The sequence below is a fragment of the Rhamphochromis sp. 'chilingali' genome, assembly GCF_963969265.1.
Source record: "Rhamphochromis sp. 'chilingali' genome assembly, chromosome: 12".
Classification (NCBI taxonomy): domain Eukaryota; kingdom Metazoa; phylum Chordata; class Actinopteri; order Cichliformes; family Cichlidae; genus Rhamphochromis; species Rhamphochromis sp. 'chilingali'.
In genome coordinates this window covers 7,730,932-7,758,863 of record NC_137939.1, presented here as the reverse complement: position 1 = coordinate 7,758,863, position 27,932 = coordinate 7,730,932, and the positions used below count along the sequence as shown (strand labels likewise).

General features: G+C 40.7%; 1 protein-coding gene across 4 annotated transcripts; it reads right to left on the bottom strand.

The window, feature by feature from the left end:
- Positions 1-571: 571 nt before the first annotated feature.
- Positions 572-24,933, bottom strand: gnas (GNAS complex locus). Of its 4 annotated transcripts, none has more exons than XM_080899333.1 (14): positions 24,786-24,933; positions 23,568-24,448; positions 23,243-23,381; positions 18,025-18,097; positions 14,235-14,289; positions 14,018-14,137; positions 9,185-9,282; positions 5,006-5,060; positions 4,620-4,693; positions 4,418-4,476; positions 4,206-4,326; positions 3,773-3,903; positions 3,291-3,358; positions 572-3,147 (listed from the first exon to the last, which is right to left on the bottom strand). In XM_080899333.1, exons 3-14 carry the CDS (start codon positions 23,379-23,381, stop codon positions 3,001-3,003), a joined length of 1,140 nt encoding a protein of 379 aa, XP_080755459.1. In that variant the 5' UTR covers positions 23,568-24,448; positions 24,786-24,933; the 3' UTR covers positions 572-3,000. The 4 variants fall into 4 exon arrangements, with proteins under 4 accessions (XP_080755459.1, XP_080755461.1, XP_080755460.1 ...); XM_080899335.1 differs by having other exon boundaries at positions 24,197-24,448; XM_080899334.1 differs by having other exon boundaries at positions 23,243-24,448; positions 24,658-24,928.
- Between the last annotated feature and the right edge of the window lie 2,999 nt (positions 24,934-27,932).

Genomic DNA, 27,932 nt, shown 5'->3' with positions numbered 1-27,932 from the left:
CTTTTCTTCCTGCCAGTCACTCTTTGAGATCATTATATTACACATGTACTTTGAGTAGCAGTAGCAATAAATGAATAAAGAGAAAAAAAAAAAAACCAAAAGGAGCTAAAGAATTTATAGAGCTAAACTTGAAATAGCAAATATGTTTGATACAACAGTGCATTCAGATCATACTTCTGATTGTAAAAGCTGCAAGACAAGGCATCTCTAATTTTTTTGCTGCGGTGGGGGCAGGACTAGGGGGGCGGGAATAAATAAATACATAAATATCAGCACTGTTAAAGATTAAGCGATTTGGTCCGATACGTTACTGATTTTCACAACGAATGTAGATCAGTTTTTTGGTTGGGAGCTAGAGACACAGGTAGATGTGCAAAATGTTCACTGCCATGAGGATTGTTGTTTTGCGAAGCACAACAGTCATAAGAATCGATAAGCTTGGATGCACTTTTGTCTAATAGGGTTGTTGATTTCTATCCCCTGAGTTGCGTAGAGTGTAATGACAAAAACATGACAAAGCAGTTGCTGTTTGCACCAAAAAAAAAAAAAAAAAAAAAAAAAAAAAAAGAAAAAAAAATTCTTTATTTCATAGAGCTCCTTTTCAGAAAGTAGACCCATATTTGATGTACACATTAAATGAGACTAGGGCACTGAAATGAGAGATGCTAATACTGTACAGGCTGCCTCTGCTGTGCAAGGCTAGGCAGGAGGACCCCCTCCCCCCTCAGCAGAAAAGAAAAACAAAATGTTCTTTTTTTGGCCATTTTTTCTTTTTTTGCAAAAACAAGAACGATTTGTGTAGAAACAAGCAATGTTTTGCATCTGTCACCTCCCACTTATAACCCTTCAGTGTGTGGTGGAAGAAAAAAAAAAAAAAATCCCAAACAACTTCAGTTGAAAGGATTAAGTTATAGCAATATGCACACCATCAAGTGTACAATTTGTCAAGGTTCATTTGATTCTAATAAAATACTTTAGAACCCATATAGATTTCATATTTATCTTTTTGGGGGTATATGGATCAAAAAAAAAGAAAAAAAAAAGACATTAAATCATAAAGATGGGCTGGAAGGAAAAGGGTGGAAAAAACCCCCAAAAATAACCCAAGAAAAAAAAAAAACAAACAAAAAAAAAAAAAAAACAAAAAAAAAAAACAAAAAAAAAAAAAAAACACACAACCAAAAAACAAAAACCCAACCACCCCAAAAAACAAAACTCTACTAAAGCTACAAATGGTCATCCACCATCTCCAAGGAAAGGAGAGGAGAAAGAAAGACTGAGAAAGAGAGAGGTGGGGATAAAGAAAGGGAGAGAATGTAAGAGCGAGGGAGGCAGGGAGAGGATTGGCCAAGCTATACAGCGCAGTATGACACCCACTTTAGCTCATTACACACGTACAGTCGTGATCAAGGCACAGGGATCTTCTAAAAGTTTTTTCCTCAATAAAGTTGTACAAAATAATACATTTTACAGTCTGTACAAGAATAATAGTTCAGCAGTAAAGTAAAGACAGACATACAAGGGAGGAGAGGAGGAATGGTGGAGGGAGGAATGGCAGGGAGGTGCAAGCACACAGGTGGGGGCAGAAAAAAGTCCCATTTTGTTGTGTTTTTAATATTCCAAGATTAATATATCTTATTTTCTCTTTAAAATGAAAGACCACTGCCAGGAAGGTAAAAGTGCAAATGGAAAAGGTGGCGGTGAAGAGGGTGGGCGAAAGATGGAGAACGTGTAGAGAACGGGTGACAAAAGGATGACAAAGAGTTGAGATAAAGAAAGAGCGCACAGGGCACAATGGCACAAAAGTCTACACAGAGAAAAACAGCTGTGGAGACTGTATAACAGGATGAGAGTTCTCTTTAACTTATATGGTACTGTACTGTTGAAGGATGCCCGTCGCCCTCTATTGAAAGTCCCATAGAAGTTGGCATTTCTGGTTCTTTTTGTTTTAAACTCAATATATCCTCCTCACGTGATGCTCCGATACCAACAAGACAAAGTCAGGTGGCTAAACAGTTCTGTAGAGAAGCCGCTGGCGCCCCGGTCAATCACGGCCGACACCTCCCATCAGAGAAACTCAAATCGCAGTTGGCTCCCATCCCGTTTTAGTGAACACCTGCTCGAGTGACGTCTCACCAACACACCCGTGGTCTGGTTAAGTCTGTGGTAACGCTGCTCCTCTGGGCTCGGCTGAGCTTCGCCCGTTTAATCTCAAAAAGCACCGACCCAGATAAATAGCCGGCATCTCAACGAAATGCGAGCAGGTACGTGCGTTGCCAGATTGACCCCCCTGTTGTGCAGTCCAGTAAAAAGCAGGTGAGATGTGTTGTGTGTGCGCAAGCAGAGCCACTGGATTTAAAGATGTCTCTAAGTGAAAGGAAGGTTTGGTGTACATGGTTTGAGTCAAAGTCCTGAGCACAGTGCTTGTTTTTTTTGTTTTTTGTCTCTCTTAAATACAGTGTTCAGTTGATCTGCTGTGATATATTCATTCTCCATTTGCAGTAATTCATCTCTTTCCCAATTGCACTGAAGTAGTAGCTCTTAGTTTTCAGCCCAATCAGGGGAGAAACCCCCCCCCCCCCAAAAAAACCAAAACGAACAAAACTCAAGCTGCAGCTCCAACCCTCGCTGCAGGAAACTCAGTCCGGACTGGGCCACTTTTTTTCTGTTTTTAGGAAGGTGAAGGTAACGTGACGATAACATTATGTCGAAAGGTGAGGAGCTGGGAGTATGGCTGAAAGTCAAGACTGAAGTCTGTTTTACGTGTAAGCCCCTCAAACCCATCCGTCAAAAATTCTGCATCAGGTAGAGAGTTTGCATCAGGGGAATTTCTGGGTTCACGGCGTGTTTACTATAAGTGTGTGTTTTGGCCCCTGTTGTGTCACAAGAGCTCTCATACTTCTGCAGAAGAGTTCAGAGACGCAGGTTCAGGGATTTCTTTTTCGTCTTCCATAGTCCGATCTGGTTTTATCTTTTTGGCCTAACACCTTTCCTCTCCCATCACAACAGCTCGTACTGCCGCAGGTGCATCCGCTGGATGATGTCTCGACAGTCATTAAAGACGCGGCGGATGTTCTCTGTGTCGACGGCGCAGGTGAAATGGGGGTAACAGTAGTGCCTTCCATCTCCACTTGCTGTGCTGATCCTCTGTAGAAGAAAGGAAAAGTTACAAAGCAGCTAAACAACTTTTGTGCAGCAGAAACGTCTCCAAATTTTATTAAAGCATAACCCCCGCCCCTCCACTGCATACATTTAAAAACAAATCCCATGAAAGACAGCTACGCACTTACCAGGAACTCATCTCTGATGAAGTACTTTGCCCTTGTAACACGCGGATCTTCTCCAGGTTCTGGCGTCGCTGTAAGAGGAGACAGAGGCCAGTGACTAACTTCTCACCATATGCAATTTCACAGGTAGACAATTTAAACATGACAATGCAACAACTAGTAAGGAGGCACTACAACTCTATAGCAGAATGTGTAAGACGTAAAAAGAAGCTTTCCACCTCACAGAGCAAGCGCTTCACTACAAAAATCTTCTAGGTGTATCCAGGATGACCCCTTGTGGTGAATGATATCAAAGGTATCCTTTCAAATTTCTGGATGAGTTGTTGCATCGAATTTTCCATTTTTTTAAATGATAAATTTCATTGATGAAAATAAAAATGTGTTTTCACGTCGGTATAATTTATTGTACTTAATCTTAACACACACACACACACACACACACACAGACAGAGCTCAAAATCAGATGCTGTAATAAGGCAGCTCACCATCATCAGGTGTGGTGTAGCGAGCAAATTCTGGGAAGTATTCTTCGATTTTGGACTTCCCTGCCAACACCTTCTCTGCAAGCAGGTCCTGTTTATTTAGGAACAAGATGACAGAAATGGTCCGCAGCCACCTGAGGAAGACGAGAGACTGAAATAAGATCACACTGAAATATAAAACTGTTTCCAAGTGTGAAAAGACAAAGTTCAGTCAGCCAAAATAAGCCATAACAGGGGCCAGCAGATAACAGTTCGCTTAGGACTTGCTCAAAGTGTTCTAGCTTCGAAACCATGTTTGATAAATAACTTGCCTACCCTTGAGAGGCTGAAGTGCTGCGAAGGCTTTCTGATTTCCTATGCTGTCAACTTAATCTCGGGATTCAATACAAAACAAACCACAAGTCCACAGGATGACAGGTTTGGCGTCTTTCCTCACCTGTTGTTCCAGATATTCTTGAAGAGGTTGAGAGCCTCCTGTAAACGGTTGGTCTGATTGTCCTCTCGGATCACCATGTTGTAACTGCTACTGGCCACCACAAAGATGATGGCTGTTACGTCTGAGGAAGAGGGAGGAACAGCGATAAATCAGACACCGTGAGAGAAAAGGATACGAGTCAAGGGAAGTGAGAGGAAATAAACACCACTTACCATTAAAGCACTGAATCCATTTCCTGCGCTCATCCCTTTGACCGCCGACATCAAACATACTGTACAGATATAAATGTAAACATGGAAAATGCTGCCATCATGTGGAGAAAATGCATATGTACAGCTGATTTGTGTTTATATCCTCAGACACTGTAGATTACCTTTGAAAGAAACTGTTACTCTCCACCCTTTTTTTACTTACTGGAAATTAACTTTGTCCACTTGGAATCTCGTCTCAAAGATCCCTGAAGTCAGTACTCTGCACCTCAGCAAATCCTGGTGAACAGGAGTGACACAATGTAACAACAAGGCTTTTATGTGCCAGATTAGAGTGACAAACCTGGAGAAACACTCACAAGATACAAATCCAACATATGGAATATTTGGACAATATACTGAATTTCAAAGTGAAAAATAAGAGGATATAACACATTTGAGTTTGGCACCAAAGGAGCAAAAGCATAACTTTAATATGTGACAGGGACCAAAATGTTAAAGTCCCTTCCTCATAAAATACTATTCAGGGGAAATAGTTGTATAGTTAAATGTAGGATATTATTAACTTTGTAGTGGAAGAAGTTCACCCACCTGATCTGTTGGAGTGTAGTCACTCTGTTTCACAATGTCGATCTTGTCTAGAAAGCTGAAAAGACGAGAGACACAAAAGGCAAGAGAACAGTTACCGAAGTAATACTATAGACCACACAGTGGTTTCATATTTGTAAGACTTGTACAGGTGTGCTCAAGGAGTCAAATGAGACAAAAAAAAAAAACCCCAAAAAAAAAAACCAACACTGGTATAATACCAGGCATGACTGTGCACTTTTTCCTCCAGCAACACTTAAGTATCATCTCTCATGTACATCGCCACAGCTGTGGTATTATATGAAATACAAAACCAGTTTGCCAGAGAGGCTGTCCGTGTGGTTTTGAGCCCGACATACTGAGACTTAAAGTCTCCAATAGAGAGAGATACCAATAAAACCAACTTTTGAATTTAATTGTATTTTTCTACAGCAGATGACCTTGAAGGTAGAAGCATCCTCACTGCTCACTCAATATGCAGGGAAAACACTGAAGCTGTTGTCCAGTATGCCAAAATGAGTCAATGTGAAAGCAGGGAGTGAGCATAGCTACAAGTGATCATGACAACTCAAAGGGCAGAAGACGATAGATTCAGGTTACACCCAGCTTGAGGAAACTAAGATCTTATGGAGAAGAGTACAGTGCATTCAGTAGTTTTAATATGTATAGTATTTAATGTAGCTTTTTCCTCATTTGCAAGAGAAGGTGGGCCTCCTGCAACATCTGCAATTATTTCACATTTGAGTAAAAAGGATGACCAAGAAGTGCTATGTTAAAGGTCAGAACAAGCCGCAGGCAGCACTCAAACATCTTGCCAATGACAGCAGGTCATCAATATATCATGGAAGACATGGATGAACTAGGAAACAGGAAGAGGAAGTGGACAGTGAGAGAATCTTTGGGATTCTTTGAAGGTCCGAGCAACCACCAGCCCCATCCGGAGAGGGAAGAAAGAAAGAGGGGGGAGAAAAAAAAAAAAAAAAAAAAAAAAAAAAGTGTCCAGAAGGTAAGATGAGAGCACACACACACACAAGAGTGGAAGAGGTAAAGAAACAGAAGGAGAGAGACAGAATGAAGGTGTAGTGGCGTCTGTCTGACATTACAGAGCAGATTTCAAAAATAGCTCCCCAGCGCCCTGGCCTGCAGCACGGTTACCATGGAGACCCAACCACAGGCACTATTAATAGTCTATCAGCACCCAATCTCGTGCAGCTGGAGTAGCACCAGAAAGAAGACAGACTGATGGAGAAAGGGGAAAAAAGGAGGAGAGAAGGAAAGAAAGAGCAGGATGAGTTTGTGTTGTGTGCAAGGAGGAAGGAGGAGGGATCACAGACTGGACTGTACCACTTGAGTGAGGAAATCAACTTTTTAAAGATCAAACCGATCTAAAGTTCTCAATGACCGGATGCATTATTCACCAGGATGGATTTATTAGTAAAAAAAACAGTCAAGACTACAGGGTCATAGTCAAGAGCTGAGCAGCGAAGGTATCCTCCTCAAACATCACCCCCCCCTCCTCTAAGCATCCTCTGATCTGTAGATGACTCAGCCTCCGCCATGTTTGCTCCCAAACCCTGCAAACTGCAGCTGTTACACGACTCCTTCACTATACATTTTCTTTGTGGTTTTACCTGCTTTTGTTTGGAAAAAAAAATATAAACTGGACAACTCTGACCCATAAAAAGTACATTTAGGACCCCCCCCTTAATCACTTAACGTATGCACATCCAGATTTTAAGATTTCAACCAGTGACTCCTGTCTCAGCTCCCTTTTAAAAGTCATCCACCTTTGTTAGGATGACTCCATACTCCTGACAGGTTATGATAACTTTGCTGTTTTTATTTGTAGCAGATGCAGAGTGCTCCAAGTCTCGTCAGTGATTTTTAGAAGTCCACAGGTATTTAATGTATCCCAAAAATATGACCCTTTAAGTTTTATTTCAGTGTTTATCAGGACATGAAAACTGCATGTTTAGAAACACCACTCGAAGACTAAGCTGTTTTAATAATAGTGATGCACTGTATCAGTCTTAATTCAGCAAGAGACTCGTTTCCCTTTATGCTGAAGAGCTTTGATATTGTCGGACTTACTCCTAATCGAGATGATTTCTAGCTAGTTTTCCCTCATTAATGCACTGAATCAGCATCGTCAAATCTAATCTTCTCCACTACACAATTGCATGCCAGCATTTTCACATACGACCACACTCGTCATTTACATGTGTAAGGGTGCGTTGGTGCCCGCACATTGGGAAAATGAGAGGAAACAGAAGGAGGGCGTTTCTATCTGCTGGGTTGATTTTAAATTAGAGCTTCATGCAACTTTGTTTATAGACTAGCTACTTTACCTCTTTTCCTGAACTTTGAGTCAGTGTGTGTTGTTGAAAACATGCAGTGTGTGGTGAGGGTATGGAGAAGGGTTCAGAAAAACAGAATCAAGTCTTTGTTAAGACTCAAAACAAACGTGTCACAGTCAAGTCAAAACATTTGGTTGAGTTGTTCATCTCAAACTCGAGTATGAGCACCGGTTACAGTATTGAAGTCCATAACTGTATGTAGAGGTGGTATATGCCGATATTACCTATGAGCTTTCTCCTCTTGATGGGAAATAAACTCTGGATCTCATTGCATTTAGTTTTTAAATCTTTTTTAAAGCACAGTTAATATTATGTAGGGTGCATAGTGCTTCCCTAACGAGTAGATTTTTTGGCAATCTCTTAGGGAGCAAGAGCATTCATACTATCCGGTCTTTAAGTCTGATATTATTAGCCGTTTCTGGGTCCAAGCTACACTTTAAACAAATATAGCAGCATCACAGAGTTACAATTTTGCCTAAATTCTTTCCTCTTTAATAAAATGATCAATGTGACTGCTCTACCAGGTGTAACAATTAGGTTTAACATCCAGGCATTCACCATAACAGAGCTACAGATGGAAACCATGGATTGAGATTTCTGAAAAAATTAAAACTTACAGCTCTGCTATCACAGCCGACAAAAATGAAGACAAAACTAAACAACAATGTTTGCAGGGTTACTGAAGTTGGGCTAGCTGGTATATAATGTTGTTCTATGTCACTGCTAGCTACACAGCTATGATTTGCATAATATAAACACATTAGTACACTAAAGTTGGAAGATGAATGCCAACTTTTTTCCACTCAATAGAAGATCATGTGATGGTTCCCGATGGTTAGGGATAAATGCAATTGCATATCAGGAAGCTGTAAACAGACTAAACTTCAGTCAGGAGAACAACTGAGATAATCCATTCAAAATATGAGGTTGGTCATTAATATACTACTGCATGGGGCTTTAGTTACATCATAAGGTTTTAAAAGCTGAGCTTTAAAAATGAATAGTGGTAATAAAAGTGACAGAGGTCGACAGTGATCACTGAATTTTTTGTTTTGGGGGGCTTGCTCAGATGACATTGAATAAGATACAAACCAAAACCCAAACCAAAAACAGCCTTAATAAACGCAGAGTAGTTTGGACCTGGAAGCAGGGTTCATACATCATCACTTAACAACCGGATTGACGAGGCTAGGGCTCACATTGCTATCATCTAGTTTTGAGTCCTTAGTTGTCATTTAATCTAAGGAAATAATTTAGCCAGATTTAAGGAAATTAAGGTAAAATGCACTTTTCTATAATACACGGTCTCATTGCCATATAGGAGTCATGAATTGAAAAAACCCAACTAGTATGCCTTACCTGCCATGAAACCGCTTAGTAGCGCACATGCTGGGATCAGGATGAGCATGTCTACCCCAGATTTCACCCTACTTATGCTTTAGTCATAAAACCGGAAGTATTAGAACAAATACGAAAACATACTTCAGTCTCTACTTCTTTGTCAATAATGCAACTGTTCATCCTGCTTGTAACCGGCTTCCAGCAGGACCTGACACCATCTCAAGCTGAAAGGAGCCGCTCTGCTATGCAACTTCTAGGATGCCCCAAGTACACAACATTTGCCTCTGAGTTACAGAAGCTTATTACTAGTAATCTAAGCAAACAAAACAATAAATAAAAAAGACAATTAAAACTACACCAACTATAAGATAACCACACAAAATGGCACCACATGCACAGTATCAATAAAAACTAGAAGTTATCCCTCACAGAATCCTCACATTTATAAATCACGTCACCATGAAGTTGAACTTAAGTTACTTACTACTGTGCACAGTCGATTAGCTGGTACTCATTGGATCTCTCATAGCAAGCCCGGACACCTTCGTCTTGCCACAGTGTCTTTGCGTGATCGTAAAACTCCTGAGAACAAGAAGATTTGGGGAGGGAGGGGGGGGGGGGGGGGGGGGGGGGGAGGGGAGGAGATGAATCATACAGGCAGAACAGGAGAATTGAAGCATCAGCAAAAGTTGGACATTGTTAGTAATCATGTTTATCATGAAATTACAAAAAACAAGTTCTGTGTCACTGCAGTGGAAATGCGAGACAACATTAGAACCACTGCATGATTAAACAGGATTGAGCAACAGCTCATGTGCTTAAACATGTTTCAAAGTAGGCGATTGTGTGTATTCCTTGTGCATGTTACACTGAACATGACATGAAACAGGGGGGAAGAAAAAGCACAGGGCTGTCTGTTGTCCATGATGTGTATGTGAGGGCACCTCCTGCCCAGCGTTTCTGTTGACACCATATGCAGTGTACGTTGTGCCTGGGCGATGTCTGTGTGCACATCTTTAAAAAGGTAAATAAGGGTGCAGATTCCTCACAGCAGACAGAGACTTTGTGACATGCAGATATCAAATCAATGAAGCATTTATCTTTTTTGCACTCTTAACACCTTTGCCGATTTCATTTTAAGGAAGTAAAAAGTTGCAGAAACAACAGCAACAACACCACCTCTGTGTGTCACTCACTGACCACTTTGAGCACACCCGTTAAACCTGACTTGAACTGTCCGGAGCATTGTACATGCATGCTTCTTAACTGGCTTCATGGTGGCTGGTGGTGTGCTGGATTGCATTACACGGCATGTTCCCAATATTTTGTCCACTCCATTAACATACATGAAGAAACATTAGGCAATGTCAAGCACTCCGGTACACCACCAGCCACTATGTGAAGCCAGTAACAAAGCCGACTTGTCGCTTCTTTAATAACATCAAAAACTGAAAGGGTGCAAGCTTTGTGAAGGTGGAGTTGATGTTTGAACTGTTGCTCAGGCTTACAGTAGATTTTACGAAATGAAGTGGCAACACTATGAGAATCATTGCTATAAAAAGGACCATTTTATAACTGCAGCATCCAAACCCTTCATCCTTAAAAAACACGCAATACATATTTAGCACAGTTTTTAAAAATGGATCATTCGGTCTGCTGCTCCTGAACCTCTCATCAATGTCACAGAAACATGGCCATTAGTCAGGTGACTCTGCTCCTAGATTTAAAAAGGAACAAGTTTGATTTCCTTAGAGTCTTCCAATCCCTATGAGCACACTGTTGAGCATTTTGACAAAACCCTGTGTCTCCACATTCCTGATCAGGGAGGTTTTCCTCATGTACAACAGCGTGTTCCCCGTGTGTGTGTGTAGCTATATGCACTGAAGCTACTGAAATTTACTTGTGGCTGTAAGGTGGTAACACCTGTTATTGCTGACATATCACCCCAAAATAACTTAACACAAACAGCACAACTAGTTTTTCTGCCGATTTAGATGCCCACTCTAAACACATATAGTATATTCTCCTTCATTACAGCCAAATTCATTATATTGCTCATTTACATTTTTTTTTTTTTTTTTTTAAATACCAGCATCTGTGCTGTGATATTGACATTTAATATGAGAGATGCTGCTTCTCTTACTGCAGATTTCTAGGCATCACTAGATTGTGATATGAAATATGTGACTGTTTGATCAATAACTGCAGCTAGTTGCTAAACTAAGAAAAAAAATCAAATTTGATGCACTCATTTAATGAAAATAAAAAAGTTGGGGGGGGGGGGGGAATTAAGAGCAGACCAACTGCAGTGACTCAAAAGGTATTTTCTATGTGCAGAGCCATTTTTAGCTCATCTATAAACTAAACAAATGCAGGTCAAATATATCTGGTTTCTCCTACACTACAGGAACAAAGGTATTGAGTCACCTACACTTTACACCTACAGGAGCTGTTCAGCCTTGGAAACCCATGCCATGTAGCTCCTGGTGCACAGTTTGTGTGCTGATGTTAATGCCAGAGTTTGGCTGTTACTGAGTCAGCGGAGTGTTAGAGCCTCAGGACTTGACGACCCTGCTCTGCCACTTTGAAGCAGAGTTGCTGTGGTTTCTAAACACTTTGACTTTGCAATAATACTACTTCGAGTTCATGGTGGAATATCTAGGAGGGAAGAGATTTCATGAACTGATTTGCTGCAACAGTACTATCCCTAATATAGCACCATGCTCGAATTCAGCAAACTCTTTAGACTGGCTCTTTCAGCAGTGTTTATAAAGTCAGACTGCATGGCTAGGTGCTTGATTTATACATTTGGGGCGATTGTGGCTCAAGAGTTGGGAGTTCGCCTTGTAATCGGAAGGTTGCCGGTTCGAGCCCCGGCTTGGGCAGTCTCGGTCGTTGTGTCCTTGGGCAAGACACTTCACCCGTTGCCTACTGGTGGTGGTCAGAGGGCCCGGTGGCGCCAGTGTCCGGCAGCCTCGCCTCTATCAGTGCGCCCCAGGGTGGCTGTGGCTACAATGTGGCTTGCCATCACCAGTGTGTGAATGTGTGTGTGTGAATGGGTGGATGACTGGATATGTAAAGCGCTTTGGGGTCCTTAGGGACTAGTAAAGCGCTATATAAATACAGGCCATTTACCATTTGAATTTGAAATTTAAAGTGTTTACCAAAATCTACATAGTGTACTAGAGTGGGCAATAGACAAATGGCTGTGTTGCACATAAACACTGGAATTTGCTGTGTGTAGCCATATGTAGGAAGTCATCCAATATTTACTTAGACAGCAAGTCAACGGCACATTCCTCTATTAATTTACACTATGGGCTGCAGAGATGAGACATTAACAAATGTGTGATTCAAATTGCAAACAAAATTTGCTCTTCACATTTTACAAATGAAACACTCATTCCATAAACTCAGTTAAAGTTAAGAAATCTGACTTGGTAACAATTAGTGCAGCCCTCAAGTCATCATGTAATGGAAAAGTAAATGGGTTGGACTTATCTTATCCCAATCATCCAGCAGGCAGTCTACAATAATGTACCTGACAAAAATAAGGATCTCCAATCATTTTCAATCTGCACTGGATTCAATTCCTCGTCTCCATTAAAGTCCTAAACCGGTTTGACCGTGGTAAACTGCTTTAAACTATTAATGTTGGAATTCACCTGTTCACAAACCTGCATGCGTCACGTGGGGGCACGTCCGTCCTCGTAGCTCTTTACAACTTTACCAGCACTCTGCTTGCTGAATTAACTGTAATACTCCCTCCTTTAAATTAAAAATGAAATCTAACCTAAACATTTATAGTGGCAGGCGCACAAGGGCACTGTTAAAGCCAGTTTAAAAGCAACTGACTTCCTGCAAACTGATTCCCGTTTCATCCTGATTTACCATTAGTCTTCATTTCGAGATAAATTAATAATGTCACAGTCCTGACTGGAAGTGATGATGTGCCTATGACGCTCACCACCACACACACTTTTCACCATCATGTTTTATAACTTGGAAACTATGCCATGCTTGTCATAAACAAGTCATCCAACCAAACAAGTAAAACGACCATAAACAAATAATTGCTTCCCAACAGCTCAGAATGCATGGAATTCATTGGGCAGCGGGGTGATTTAGTGGTTGACGAGAGTGGCTCGTAGGTTAAATCTCTCAGATTTGAGTCCTCTGACAGCTGATTTGTCTTAATGAATTGTTGCAGAGTTAGATTTGCTGTCTGCTTACAAACTACAAATCACTCAGGGTAAGAGTGTGAGCTCAGTGCCACTATGTAAATAAATGGGTGTCTGGTGAGGATCGTTACTTGACTGAAACACAGCTGCCCCTTTAGTTTCAATATTTCCCACCCCTATTTATCATTTATGAACTTTATTCAAAATAAACAGAAGTAACAAAAGCTTCTTCTTGAAAAAGTCATACAAGACTGAGTGACCTGAAACCTCAAGCCCAACAGGTGGCTGTAGATAAACACTGACTAATGTCCACACTAACATTTTAGTGTTGAGTGCATAACTTACTTCCCATGCATTGCACTAGCCCTCAGACTTTTGCAAATGCTGCTGAGCTCCAGCACTGCAGTGCAGTGCTAACTACTACACCACCAGTGCATGGCGGCATACCAAGTGTCAGTTGTCTTAACATACACATTTTCAAGACGGACAAAGACTCCCAAAAAGAATACCACTGTTTCACCTTAAACTGCTATAATCATATTAGTGTAGGTATTGTGCAAACCTTCATCTCTTGGGATAGACAATTAGTCAATGGAAATATCCCGCTGAGAATACCAAACCCACACAGACATTACCAGTGGATTCATTAGTAAACCCCAGTGTCTATAACAGTCTCTGGACACAGTCTTTACCTGTTTCAAGAGATCCTCACCTGTGACACTGGGAGTAATTCCTACCATGATCTACTGAAGTACAAACACACAGCTGAAAAGGCCATGGCCCTGCTACAGATCCATTATACAGACTTTAAAAATAATAACACAAATTTAAATAATAAAAGTCCTAAAATGTACCTTACACATCTATCCCAATTTCTGAAGCAACCCAACAAACTCAAACAAGTATATAAGGTCAACTCTACAATTCTTAGTAGAACATAAACTGGGGCAATGAACTATGAAAACGTGAGCCATGAGTTCAATTTGAAAGAGTAAAGCTGGAAAATTACTGTCATTATAAAACAGTTCTGAAGATCAAAGCAAGGCAAACAAGAAAAACCGCTAAATAAATTACTTAAAGAAAGCTACATGTCAAAGTGTGGGTTGATATGTATTTGGTGATATATTGCTACTCACAGATGGAAAATCAAAGTCTTTCTGATTGACAAAGTTGAGGATGTATTCAATCCGGCACTGGTTTTCAGGACATGCCAACTGGACAGGTGGGGTTAGGGTACTCATAGCTGTTACTATGGTCTGTAGAAAAGAAACCCAAAGAAAAACAATAAGACAACACGACAGGTTACGGCCGCATTTGTCTAAGCTGCTACTAAACCACCAACAGCACACTTACCTCGATAGCCTCTTTAATATTATTCTTAATGTCCTGGATTTTCTGCTTCTTCTCTCTGAAACAGAAAATGTTCAATGAGAAGCAGTAAATCGCAGAAATACTGCAAATGTCTTCAGAACAGGAAAAAAAGTGCATGCATATAAAAACTGTTTGACTGAGATGAAGTGCTCAAAACATGTAAAACGAGTTCTACTTTTGTCTCCAGGTGATTTGTTATATATAGAAAAAGTTAATATCCTAAAGATTTTGGATATTAATGTTTAGCATTTAACCTGCAATACATTGAGACCACAAATTAACCATAAAACAGCAATAATCTGAAACTGTTAAGAGGGAGCAAAATAGAGTAAATAAAAAGACAAGACATAATTTAGCGTTAAAAAATAATTTAAGGCTAATGGTGACAGAATGATTACATTTGTTTTTTGAACCAGTCGGTGACATTTTGTCAAACAGACAAAACTGCATGATACAAAAGCAACTTCACATCCACTGAAAGAAAACAGCCATTCTCACAGCTTGCACTGCAACTCTGCCTCTCTTCAAACCACTATATTTACATCAAAAACATGTTTAGTTTTGCTATAAAGTATCATTTTAATGAAGCTTGGAGAAAAAAAGAAAAAAGAAAAAAAGTGTTAGAGGTCCCTCTTACCCTGACCGGGTGCATTACAGTCCACTGTATTAGGTTTGTTTTTGGTCTGTATGGGTAAACAGACCTTCATTGACATGCATGCTAGCGAAATTATGTCTGTCTGCTGTAAATGATAGCTGTGTGTTTGAGACATTTGGACTGACAAAAAAAATGTTTCTAATAAAAGGCAACCAGAGAGCCAGTTAGTCTATCTTTCACCTTGAGCCTGCCAGGACAACAGTACATTGTGTTTACAATAGCTCCATGTCAGTGACAAGGGTGAAACGGTCCCCTTTACAAACTTATCTACACTTAACAGCCACAAATGTATGTATACAGCCAAAGCCATGACACCAAAAGCTAACGTCTGTTCACTAGCTTCAGTAACTTGGCATTTCTGGCACTCAGTCTTTGTGGTGAAAGAAAAACAAAAACATATTTTACAACAAACCACATGTGAGGTAACTGGGAAGAAAAGAAAAATAAAATTGGGGGGGGGGGGGGGGAAGAGGAAGAGGTTATGAGGGGAACTGGGAAGGCACATTTACATTTTTAAACTGATAGTCAATGAAGACTGTCACATGGTTGTGTGATCTCTCCAGAGAGACTGCTTCCCTCTGTATGGTTAGAGAGAGATGGACTTAAAGATGTAACATATATGCAATATGTGCTACAGTGATTGCATCCAAAAAACATGTGTTCAACAAAAAAGAAAAGCGTTTAGGTGGATGATAGCCCATCTAAAGAGGGTTTGAAATCAATATCAATAACATTCTGTACTCTAGTGTGTTGCATAACATGGATTAATTAATAATCAACTGGCCATCTATACCAGGGGTGTCAAACATGAGGGGTGGTGGCCAGAACGGGGCCAGCAAAGTCCCCCCCAAAAAAGAGAAAAAAAACAGACTTGTATGAAACTGAAATTCAGTAAGTTGTAAGAAGCCACATTAAGTTAACATGAAGACTGTATAGAAGTCTCACTTCAGCCCATTTTTAAGCTTGCTGTGTTGGTTTCATTGCCAAGGGGGTGGGGGGATAATAATAAAATGAACTGCTTTGATTCAACTTTAAGGCCCATCATCTGCCCCTCCCCCTCAATAAAAATGTCCCAAATACCCCAGTCCTCATTTTTGCCTACTTTCCAGTTCCAAATGCCTTGCCCAAGGGCAGCTAAGTCACGTTTGTTCAAAGAATATGGAGAGATGAGTCATCCATTCATCTATTTCCCAAATCACGCCGGCAATTGGAACTGCCAGTCTTCCGGTCACGAGACAATTACTCTGACATTACCATGATGCCACAACACTCAATCCATTCACCCCAAAATTCTTTTTATCACAGGCCTTATTGAACCCTTTAAGGCTCAAATCAGTATATTATGTCCTGCCTGAGGATGCAGGCAAATTAAAGCACATTATTATGCTTGTCATGTGAAGTCCGTTCTGGAACACCGTTTTGGTTTAAAGAGACCTTCATTGATGAAGGTGATTAATTCCAAAGGTGACGTCTGATCAGACATACACAGACAATAAACCTAACATGAAAATCCTCCAGTTTACTGCATCTGAGGACAGGAATGAGCCATACAGGTCTCAATAAACACGAGTCACATTTATGACTCCAATGGCACTCTACGGATTTGTTTCTTAATGAAGACAGATCTCACCCATGCAAGCAGAGACAGACACACTGACACACACTGTTCTGTGTTGTGGAGTCACACACTGGGTCATATGCCCAAGTTCGCCTTAAGTGCTGAAAATCTAGCCTAACCTCGCAAAGATACTTCCATCTTATCAATACATGACCACCACCAGACCAATACAAACATCTTATTTTACTCCTGAAACTGGTTAAGCAAAAGTTAAAGATGTGCTCCCAAAAACACTGAGGAGGGGGGGAAGAAATGCAACACAAGGGTAGTCTTTAGAGTTTTCACACAGAGGGTTTAATTTGTTAGACCACTCAGCTAGATTAACCCTCAACCAAGTATGCTTGGTGATTCAGTTCAACCCCCCACCCCCACTCCAATCCATCAGAGGGAACAACTATCAGTTATATTGTTGGTCACCGTTGGAGTGACCTTAGGAGACCCTGACAGAAACTTGTGCAAGTACTATAAAAGTTCAGCTGCTGGCTAGCTAGCTCCAACTCCCATCTCATGTTCTCCTATCGGAAAGCTGACCAGGACACTGATCTAGTGGTCTTTCATATCATTCAGCCTTCTCTCTATTTTGTCTGGTGTTCAGACGGACTTCTGCCCTGGAGATCTCTTGCAAGAGTGCCACTACCCTGATCTTAAAATGAGCAGCATTGCTAACTACTCTTCAACATGGTGGAGCTAGCAGTTGAGGCACTGGAGAACAGCAAATTATTGGAATCATTTATCACAAAGCTGGCTTAATTTTACTTGTAGGTGAGCAGTTTTTAGGGTACTGACTGTCAGTTCTTTAAGCCGGCTTGGAGCACCTTACCCTTACATGCACGCTTCTCCTTACCTGGGCAGATTTCAAAACTTAAACTAGGCCCAGTCATAGCAGTCAATTTAGCTTCGACCAGAGGTGGTCAACAATGAGTGAGCTAAGTGGCATCATAATGTCTTTACAGAGAATTAGCTCACTAAATAATCGCTTTTAACCAAATCAAAAAATGTCTAATTTCTGCCAATACTAGCATATCAATAAATTAATAAATAAATTACTTCAATGCTCCAGGGCTATATAGTAGAAGATGAAACTACCTTTAGGATTCTATTGCACCATTTTACAACTGAATCAATACAAGTTAGGTCTACTAAAAGTTGACAAAGTATCCCACTATATAGTCAGTTCTCTTCACAGTGAAAAGCCTGCAGGCTGGTCAGCGACCCCTTGGAAACCTCCAGTTGGTAGCAAAAAGTGTAAATTTGCCAAATGGTTGGCAAGTGGTTGCTGGCTGTTGCTAGGTCAAAGTAGTTGCAAAGAGGTATACTTGTTTCATTAGAAACTTATGACCATTGACAGAAACTCTTACAGGGGTCTCTGTGGCGCTGAGGAGGAGATGTAGATTCAGCCTGGGATAAAAGTCTTCAAACCCACAAGCCAACATGAGCCTCAGACTTAAAAGAGCACTCAGCAGAATGCTGCTCATTCTCAGCCTCACTCTAGTACTCACTCTGCATTGAAGCCGTTGACATGTAGGATCCTCATCTGTTTCACTATGGTGCTCTTTCCCGACTCTCCAGCTCCTGAGAGAGAAAAAGTGAAAATGGATTATGTACCTTACTGATACACTTACATGCACTCAGTGTTGGGATAAAATGGGTGTTTATCTGAAATACCAGTTTACAGTGTAAGTACAACTTCCTTTATGTGGACACAAGCACTGTAGCTCACTACAAGGTTAAAGGTCCCAAACTGTTATGGGTTTGACTGAATAAGTTGCCTGCAAACTGACAATTAGTGCAGTGCCCGCTGTTACAGGCATGTTCGCACCGGTGACATTACTATGAGGTCACAGAGGTGTGAGAACAAGTGCAAATAAGGCCACCAATAAAGCACAACACTAGATTATTATCCAAGGGGCCAGAGAACAAAAGAAGACCTTGAGATTCCTTTTTAAACTACTTCAAATAATGGTTTAATTTTGAATAAAGTATAACATCTTGTTGTGTCTGCCCCTACAATCTCTTACCCTTTAAGCAACTATGACAAAATACAGAAAAAAAAAAAAAAAAAAAAAAAAAAGCCCCAAAACAATTCGAAAGCCCATTTGTGTGTCCTGGGGAGAAAACATGTTAAGGTGTGCACACAAGAGGAATATTCTGATCATTCAATATCACCCGGGATGGGAGACTTCATTCTGCAGCATCACAATGAGTCCCCCCCCCAAAAAAAAGCCAGCACCAAGAACCATCTGACAAGAACAAGGGGTCCATCAACAGATGCTGTAACCCCCCACAGAGTCCTGATCTCGACACCATGCTCTCAGTTAGACTAAGACTAGCTAAAAGTATAACATATCACAATTCTCCTAAGATACTGCATGAAAAATTTGAATTGTTAAAAAATAAATACATAAATTAAATCCAATTAGGGTTTTTTGTGTTTGTATTCAGATGTCAACAATACGCTTGTCGTCACTTTATCTGAGCCTGAACCTTACTGTGTAATATTGTATATGTGTGTTATTCATTTTCGTTTCTCATTTCTATTTTAACAGACTGAAATTGATAGCATGCAGCACTACCGGGCCGTTAGTGGTAAGCTGCAGGTTGCCAGATGAATTGCTTGGAACTGCTATAAGAATGAAACTCAGTTTTTGCCCTGTAATGTCAAACCTACAGCATGCAAGGCTACATGAGGAATGAGCAAATTTAGTTACAAGACCCAATGTACACCAAGATGTATGCTTTTCCCATTTCAGGCCTATTTATATAAATTTAAAAAAAAAAAAAAAAAAAAAAAGAGGCCTGAAACAGCAGTCTTGTCTTTGTCATCTTAGTTATTTCTGGTGTTCACTTACATTAAGGTAAAATTAAATTTACCTTGAATTAAATAAAGACAAATGTAAGTTACACCCCCCCCAAAAAACAAACAAACAAAAAACCTAACGTACTTAAGGTAAAGCTTAAAACAGACTGAAGCACAAAGCCACAAGTACATCAGTTTGTTTGATTATTTAATATCTAGAAGATTAAATATTTATTAGGTGATTTTTTTTAACTATTGCTTGACATGATGAGTGACTGTTGAAGTAAATGTCTAAATACATAATTACATGTAAAACTTATTTTGGCATTCTACAGTATTACAGCAATACTGAATATTTCAAAGTAAAGTTAAAGGCGTAATAAGTGGCATGTTTGTACAGATGTCATTTATCTTAGGGCTCTTTTCTCCCTTTCTGTCCTACTTTGGACGAATGAAAAAAAAAAAGTTAACTAAATACATTTCCAAGGTAAAAAGACGAAGTCTAAAGTAAAAAAAATAACTTAGTCAGCTTTACATTAGCATCATCTGACAGTTTGCACCAGTTTAGGCTGCGATTCCCAGCAATGAAGTGCAACTGTTAGTCAAGCACAGAGAAGCCACACAAGTCTGGGACTTGTGCATTTTGATGGCTCAGCTTGCTACAGTATATATCATGAACTCGTAACATCATGAGCTCGACGATAACTGATGACCTCGTGTCACAGTGCTCCCTCCTTCTCTGCCCATTACCCGTCTTTTACCAGACTACATTGTGAAGCAATAAAATAAGGACAAATACTAAAGTACACTTTAGTTTGGAGAATGTTAACCACACAAATGATTTTAAAAAGTAGGTCATATATAGCCAAATGAGTATTATCCAAAATGAAAATCCCGACTGACTTTAACACCTTAACAATGGCCTTAAAAAAAAAAAAAAAAAAAAAAAAGGGAACTTTTGCCGCCACATGTCCACAGTGAGCATATCTGCTAGTAAATGGTAAATGGCCTGTATTTATATAGCGCTTTACTAGTCCCTAAGGACCCCAAAGCGCTTTACATATCCAGTCATCCACCCATTCACACACTGGTGATGGCAAGCTACATTGTAGCCACAGCCACCCTGGGGCGCACTGACAGAGGCGAGTCAGTAGACCCTTTAACATTGGCAGTTCTATCACATTAAATCAGAGAAGATACACCAGAATGTCAGACATCAACCAGCCAGAAACAGAATGATAGAACAATACTTTGGTCCATTATGTGGCAGGATTGTTGAAGAAAATCAAGATTTTGCTCCAAACATAACATCCCAGTGCACTTCAAGCTGAGTAACACCCTCAGACCAAAACTGGTTCATCCCTAGGACAACACACACACACACACACACACACACATATATAAGCTAAACAGCATAGTGTATGCAGTGCAGTCAGGAATACTTGGACCTTTAAACAGGACAAACCAAACAACCACCTTACAAATGTTTAACACAACATAGGAGAGCCAGCTCAAGACTCAGCTGTACACTTTTACCTAAAGGAGAAGGACACCAGGGTTCACATTTTCATCCAAGACGGACGGTTTGACAGGGGAGTGAAAGAGGCCACCTAGGTCCACTTTGATTTGTTCATTGTTGAACACCAGCTATCACGACCTACAACACAGTCTCAACAGTCCTTCCCAGGCATTACAATCCCCACTCACACTTTGCCTCAGGTGACCTCAATAGCTCACATGATGGTGGGGTGGGAGATATGATATAAGAAATTTCATACCATGCCCCCAGTGACAGAATGACCCATGCCCTTTTATTTTTTTTAACACTACTGATCATCCGAGATTCCACATGATCAACGTTGGGTCAAGGACCATCTCCAAAGAGACAACCCCAACTAAGGGTTCAATACCTGGGACTGTCAGTCATTTTGGAAGTAAAGAAGCCTCTTGGATAAACTTAAAGCCCAGTTATGTTCTTTTCAAGCATTCAAGACAACCATGATCTGGATGACAGAGAACCTGCAGAAACATGAAATCTAAACTGCCATTAGGCCCTTCACAGCCACAGAAGTCATCAGCACTGAAACTCTTGCAACATTGCTTAAACTAAAACATCAGATTAGCTGCTAATATAGTTGTACGCTAACACAGCATTTAAAAAAACAAAACAAAAAAACCAAACAAACAAAAAACAAAAAGAAAATGCTTGTTCCTTTGTTTTGCAAATACTGTGGTAGCATTAAAGATGCAATTGTTTTTGTCATGGCAAACTCATTAAATATTGCTTCACATGCAATGTGGCATCTAAAACCTGTTTACATTAACACCCTGAGAATTTAGGATGCTTTTTTATAATGAAGTCTGACAAAGATGCCAAATTAAAATGTAGTAATTTACAGGATTAATGGTGTGCAGCAAAATGTGGTGGATTCCACGTCAGGAAGCATGACTGTTCATCTGATGTAGTATCATGATGGACAAGAGCTGAACTGCATCTGGGGCACCCTGCAGTGTTCTGACAGAAAAGCTAGCTTGTGGGGTTGACCAGTATAAGCACAGAGCAATCCAGTAGTCTTTTTGTACTGCTACCCTTCACCCATTGTGTCTTATTTAACAGGTCTCGTTAACATGGACCTATTAAGGCTTTAGACTGGGTGGTTAATCCAATCAAAAGCATACTGAGCAAAACACATAAATGATCTGCAAATTTAAACCTTGTGGGCACGCATGCTCAAAATTTTGCTCTGCCAATAGATGGTCAACATTTGTGTTTTAGCTAGGCTACAATACAAACCGACACTACAAATGCTGAAGAATCGGTTAGGTTGTGTGTCCAGCTTTAACTCGTAGACTCTTTTTGGTCAATTTACTGCCTGTCAAGCTGCAGAGATCATCTTATTACCAACAAAGCTAACACAAGGTCTAGTAGCAGGTGTGAACTGAGTGTCCCTTTTTTATGCTTACTTACCTTTGCTCACCCTTAAAAAAGTTTCCTTTAAGGGTCGCATTTAAATCAAGCTGATATTTTAGATCTGAAAGACCTAAAAATTACAGAAGGTATATTTGTTTTGTCCTTCTCCTTTCCAAAAGTCATCACAACTTCCTCCCTAATGCAAGTAGTGACATGTCATACAATATCCACCCTCAATAGTGATATGTTCAAAACAAATTGACCCCCTCCCCCAAGGGTCCGCCGCAAATTCTTAGAAGTCAAAACCCTGTGAATGGATATACGAGGAGGGTACAGATGAGAGCTTTGCAGGAAACAAAAAACACTCTTATATAATGAAAGAGACCCAGCCCACCTAAATTTCACTCACACAACCACATGTTGAGTCTTACACATATTCATTTCTTCATTAACCAAGTTTTGGTGTGCTTTTCTTTGAGTCACATTATCTTATGTTTGGGCAACACACCCACAAACTGGCATGTGATGTAAAGCTTCTGTTAGTTTGGCAAATTTGAGGCCTGCATGCATGCTTAGTGCTAGAAATGAGCACTGTTCAGCATGCTGCAAAGTCCCAGTTTAATACAACTGAAAAAGAAAAAGTGTTAAAGAACAAACATACATTACTTAATGATCAATTAGGACAGGCTGGTTCTGATTGATGTTGGTGCTCGTTAATCCTTTAACCACTGCAAGCAGTTTACCCCACCTTACAGGTTTGCCTCACTGCATACTCTAAAACCAGCCAATGGGCTGTGCTACAGCAGGTTTGGGGAGTTAGCATTGCAGAATGACAGTCTGACAGCAACATGCCAAAAACCCAGCACCGTATTGCATTTTTGGCCTTATGCAAGAGCAAAGTCACTGTTGACAATGTTTCCCAAAACAACATCCCAGAAAGTTTTGCAAACAGAGGCCTTGTCTGTAAAGCAGCAAGCACATAAGATCTGTAAAAATGTGTCAAACTCACCTAGAAGTAGTAGTCTGTGTGTTGCTCTGTAGATCTGTTTGTCCTTTTGGAGCTGCTTCTCTATCTTTTTGTTTGCTTCTCTTTGAGCCTTCTCCTCATTTCTCTGGTCTTCGGTCTTACTGTTGCCCAAACAACCCATCTTCCCGCAAGAAAAAAGAAAAAAGGGGGTCCAGGGGAGGAGGAAGAGGTGGTGGAAGAAGAAGTAGAGGAGGTGGTAGTGGAGGGGGAAGGGAAGGTGGGGGGGTAATGTAGAAAGAAAAATAAATCAGATAAACTAGTCTAGATGCCTCGTTTGACCCGCGGATTTGGCAGCAACGTTACCCACATTTACACCGTTTAAGGTCCGTGGCGCCCCTGTGTAGAGATTTAAAGTCCGTAACGCGTATTTTGCTGTCAGAGAAAGGGCAGGATACTGTTGCTGACGACACGGAGGCCGCCTTCTCAGTTTGCTGAATCCGGCTCGGGCTTTTCCCTTTTATATGCAGTAGTTTGTGTTTCGTTTTTCCAAACTCTTTCCAACCCCCCCCCCCCCTTCAGCCGTGTAAGATAAAGACTTGTAATCCACAATGTCCACTATAAGACCCAAAAACGGCGGTTCACCTCAAACGGAGGCAGAAAAAAACAGCCTAATTTGCATCTCCAAAAGCCCGGGTCTTGCGTCTCACAGCTGCCCGTGACAAGGAGCCGAACTCGGCGTGTCCGCAAAGCTCGCCTGTGCTGTAGCGCCGCTCGTTACCACGTCGCTTTTCATGACAAACATTTCCATGGGTGTATACTTAGACTCTATATCTATTTTTCTGTCTCCCCGACGGCTGTCTTCGTCGGGGACCCAGCAGGACAGCTGTAAGGAAAATAATATTTACACCCAAACGAGCTACATGTGTGGCATTCTCGCTTCTTCCGTCGTCACCCGGCTCTTTTTCATTCTCTGCATCAAATCAGCCCCAAACTCACTGCGGTTGTCTTTTCGTCTTGATCCCTCGCCACCTCCAAATCCGAAATGATCCAGTATCCCCCCTCCGATTTGTCCTCCTTATATGTGATGGCTGTTCCTTGCTGTTTTCTCCTCCAAAGGGCCTTCTCTCTCTCTGCCCCTCGCTTTTGTTGCTGAAATGTTTTATCAGCCCCTCACATCACCACCAAGCCTCCAAAACTGCGCACCGATAGACTTTTTTTCTTAATTTCTGGCTCGACTCCGATGAATCCCTTCAAAAGAGAGAGGGGGGAAATAATTACAAAAAAAAATAGGAGGGGGGCAAAATAACAGAAAAAGAAAACGTGACCAAAGACGTGAAAATCCCTCGAAATGTATCCACGTTTCTTGCAGGTGAAAAAGCTACACCCGCTGTCAGGCTCGGCTTTTATAACCTACATACGGCCTATACATGTGCACACACGCTGTCATACAAACATACATTTATATACACATATGTAGATTCCTCTTGAATCCTAGGTGGGTAAACAGGCTACAGACTTGACACTACATGTGCATTTACATTCACAAAAAGTAGGACGCGGGGCTGTTGTAGCAGCACATTCCCACCGTGAAGGCCGCTCCCCTCCTGGCCGCTGGTCGAGGAAGGTGAAAGACGGGAATACCCGATTCTTGGAGGTTATTATTTTCTCCCTTTCTCTCTTGCTTTCTCTCTCCGAGAATAGTAGCCTACATTGAACAGATAGACAGCGCTTTTAGAGAGACGGGGTGGGGCCACACAACGCTCATTGAACCCTGGGAAGGAAGGACCGAGAGAGGAGGAGGAGGAGAGGCCGCTTCGCCTGGTCACGTGATCTGGGTGCGGAGCCGCGTTAGCGGCGTGGCTGTGCGGAGAGAGAAAAAGGCGCCCTCTTCAAGGAAAAAAGACCTGAGGTGGTTTGTATGCAGGAATAACAGCACAAGACCCCTCTGAGCAGGGCTACTCAAATCTTAGAAGACCACTAGATATGTTCTGTTACAGACATTTATTCACGGAAAAGTACAAGCACATCAGCAGCGGATTATACTGAGTTATACTATTAGGAAGACTGGTGCATTAAGTTACTTTCAAGACATAGGCTTAACACTATTATACCCATTTCTTAAAATCTGCTAAAATAGTTTTCCATAACTCACGATTTAAATAATCATTCTTTATCTTGTGAAATAAGCTGCCCTCACTTTAAGCTAATTCTGACTGGCTTTCTCTTGTAAAGCACGTGAGTGCAACAGGCGCATTCAGAATTTTTTTTCATAGGGGTGGCCATATGGGGGCCACTAAAAATATTGGGGTGGCACACCAAAAACAGAAGAGTGCCGGGCGCAGTGGTGGGGGGAGGGTGACATCGTAAGGGACATACAAATGACAAAAATAATGCTCCAGCTCACTGTAGGGCACAGGTGTCGAACTCCAGGCCTTGAGGGCCGGTGTCCTGCAGGTTTTAGATGTGCCCTTGAGCCAACACAGCTGTTTTAAATGGCTAAATGACCTCCTCAACATGGCTTGAAGTTCTCCAGAAGCCTGATAATGAACTAATCATTTGATTCAGGTGTGTTGGCCCAGGGTGATATCTAAAACCTGCAGAAGACCAGCCCATGAGGCCTGGAATTCGACACCCCTGCTGTAAGGTGTCTTCCTCTCTCTTGCGCTCACATTTATTAAAATTATTACCAACACAGGACCCACCCTAGGGGGGGGTAACAAATCTTGGGGGGTGGCCAGTGCTGCCCCCTGGCTCCCCATTGGCACACAGCTGTCTGCCTGAGATGACTATATTAAAGATATCTGTTCTTACTGACATCATATAAAGCCACAAGCAGAAGAAAACTGCGACTGCTTTTGACTTTGCACACACAATGACCTATTTTTTTTGAAACTGAGTATTTATTGTTTTAATAGTACTACACGTCAGAGAAAATAAGGGTCTCCTTTAATAACGCAGGTGGTGGAACTGTTTGACTACTTAGTGTCACTCCATAAATTCATGAGAAAAATAAAACAGCCACGTGCAATATTTTTTTTCCTATAAAATATTGTGAAATATAAGTATCAAGTGGCATACCATGCAAATCTTTAGTGAGGGATGAGGAGTCCCATAGTGTCCTCCAGATAAAAAAAAACTAAAATCCACGTTTTTTTATTTTATTTAGAAATCGAAGATAATAAAGCCACAGATAAAAGTCACCTGTGGCAGAAGCTGTATTTTCAAACACAAATGAGTAGAGCCAGCTGTGCTGACATTAGCACTCTCTACTCCTAAAAGCTCTGACTGATACATACCAAAGTGTTCAGCTTCCTCTAGATATCCATTATTTATTGTATAACCTGTAACCAAACCTACACATGTATTCACTTCATATAATATCCCGATCGAGTCCTGGGCGGAGTCTTTATCCCTTCTCCATCTAGATCTAGAGATATCAAATAAAATGTGCTATAGCCTGTGATAGTGGATGTAATCTATCAGTTCTCTGCCATTGGAGCAACACGGCTCTCCTTTACCAATATTAAACACAATACTAAAATACCACAAGTCACAGCCAGCTAATCTAAAGGCTAAAAGACTTGGTTAAAGCATGGCTTTGAACTTTTATGTCCTGGTGAACTTTGAAAAGTTAATGTACATGCTTCAAAACAAATGTCCAGAATCCAAACTGCAGTTAGGACTTTTAGACACTGGGTGGCAGCAGTTTTCAAAATCAGCAGGCAGGTTTGGGTTTAAGTCAATTACTTCTGAGTTATCCCCATGACATTCATACACATTTGACTGTAGAGCACACCACACCAAATCAATTAACAATATTTACAACATTTTTGAGTTTTGGATTGTTAATTGCTGTTCATTTTGTATTCTCTGTTTGCTTTTGTTCCTTGAGTTTTGCTTTGAACCCTCATTTTAGAGTTCAGATTTTCTTTACCTCTTACTTTGCATTATTTATTTTTGTTACTTTATTCTAGTGCAGTCTAGGCTCCCTAGTTACATCTTGAACCTTTTTAAGTGTTTGTCTCTATTCTGTTCCCTTTCATCTACTTCCTGTTTTACTTCCAAGTCACAATTTTATTGTACACATTTTTAAAAAACTGCTATTTTTTGAGTAAGTGAATCATATTAAACATACTGAAAAATATCTAAGCCGTTTTCACTGGCTTCCTTCTTTCTACTGATTTAAAACTAGAACCATGAAACTTTACCAAGATGTACTCCATGACCATGTGGTAGCCTTTGGTAGTGAGTCCGTTGCAGACTGGGAGCTCTTTAAAAATATTTTGTCAAATTCCCTGAGGAGAAGTCTACCATCTGTTCAAGTACAATACAAAAAAAAAAAAAAAAAAGCCGCGCCACACCTTTTTGTTTTGACAACCATCTCTTTGAATATGCTAAAAGTCTAAAAGATGTGAAATCAAGTTGTGACTTCAAACTTGAAATCAATCACAATCTCCTGTTAACTGTGTCCCCATTCATTTGAGTCACTAACTGCAAACTAATAGTATATATACCACATGTTGTTAGTGTTTAGTGTTAAAACTGGGGTAGGCATATTGCTTTGCATGTCACTGGACAAAGAACTCACAATAACTTTTGTCATATTGTAATACAAATAGTCTAAAAGAGAACTAGACTCCTCCACCTTTTCTCTGTCCAGTTTTTCACACCATATCATGCGGGGAATATAAACTAGAATAAAGGCAGGATCTGCATGGTCCTATAGGTCCAT

Excerpts from the sequence above, each read along its gene's own strand:
- gnas (XM_080899333.1), bottom strand. The coding sequence starts at position 23,381 with ATGGGTTGTTTGGGCAACAGTAAGACCGAAGACCAGAGAAATGAGGAG. Across the intron at positions 3,359-3,772 it reads CTACACCACACCTGATGATG|CGACGCCAGAACCTGGAGAA; the intron begins GTGAGCTGCCTT and ends CTCCTCTTACAG. Across the intron at positions 3,148-3,290 it reads TCATCAGAGATGAGTTCCTG|AGGATCAGCACAGCAAGTGG; the intron begins GTAAGTGCGTAG and ends TTTCTTCTACAG.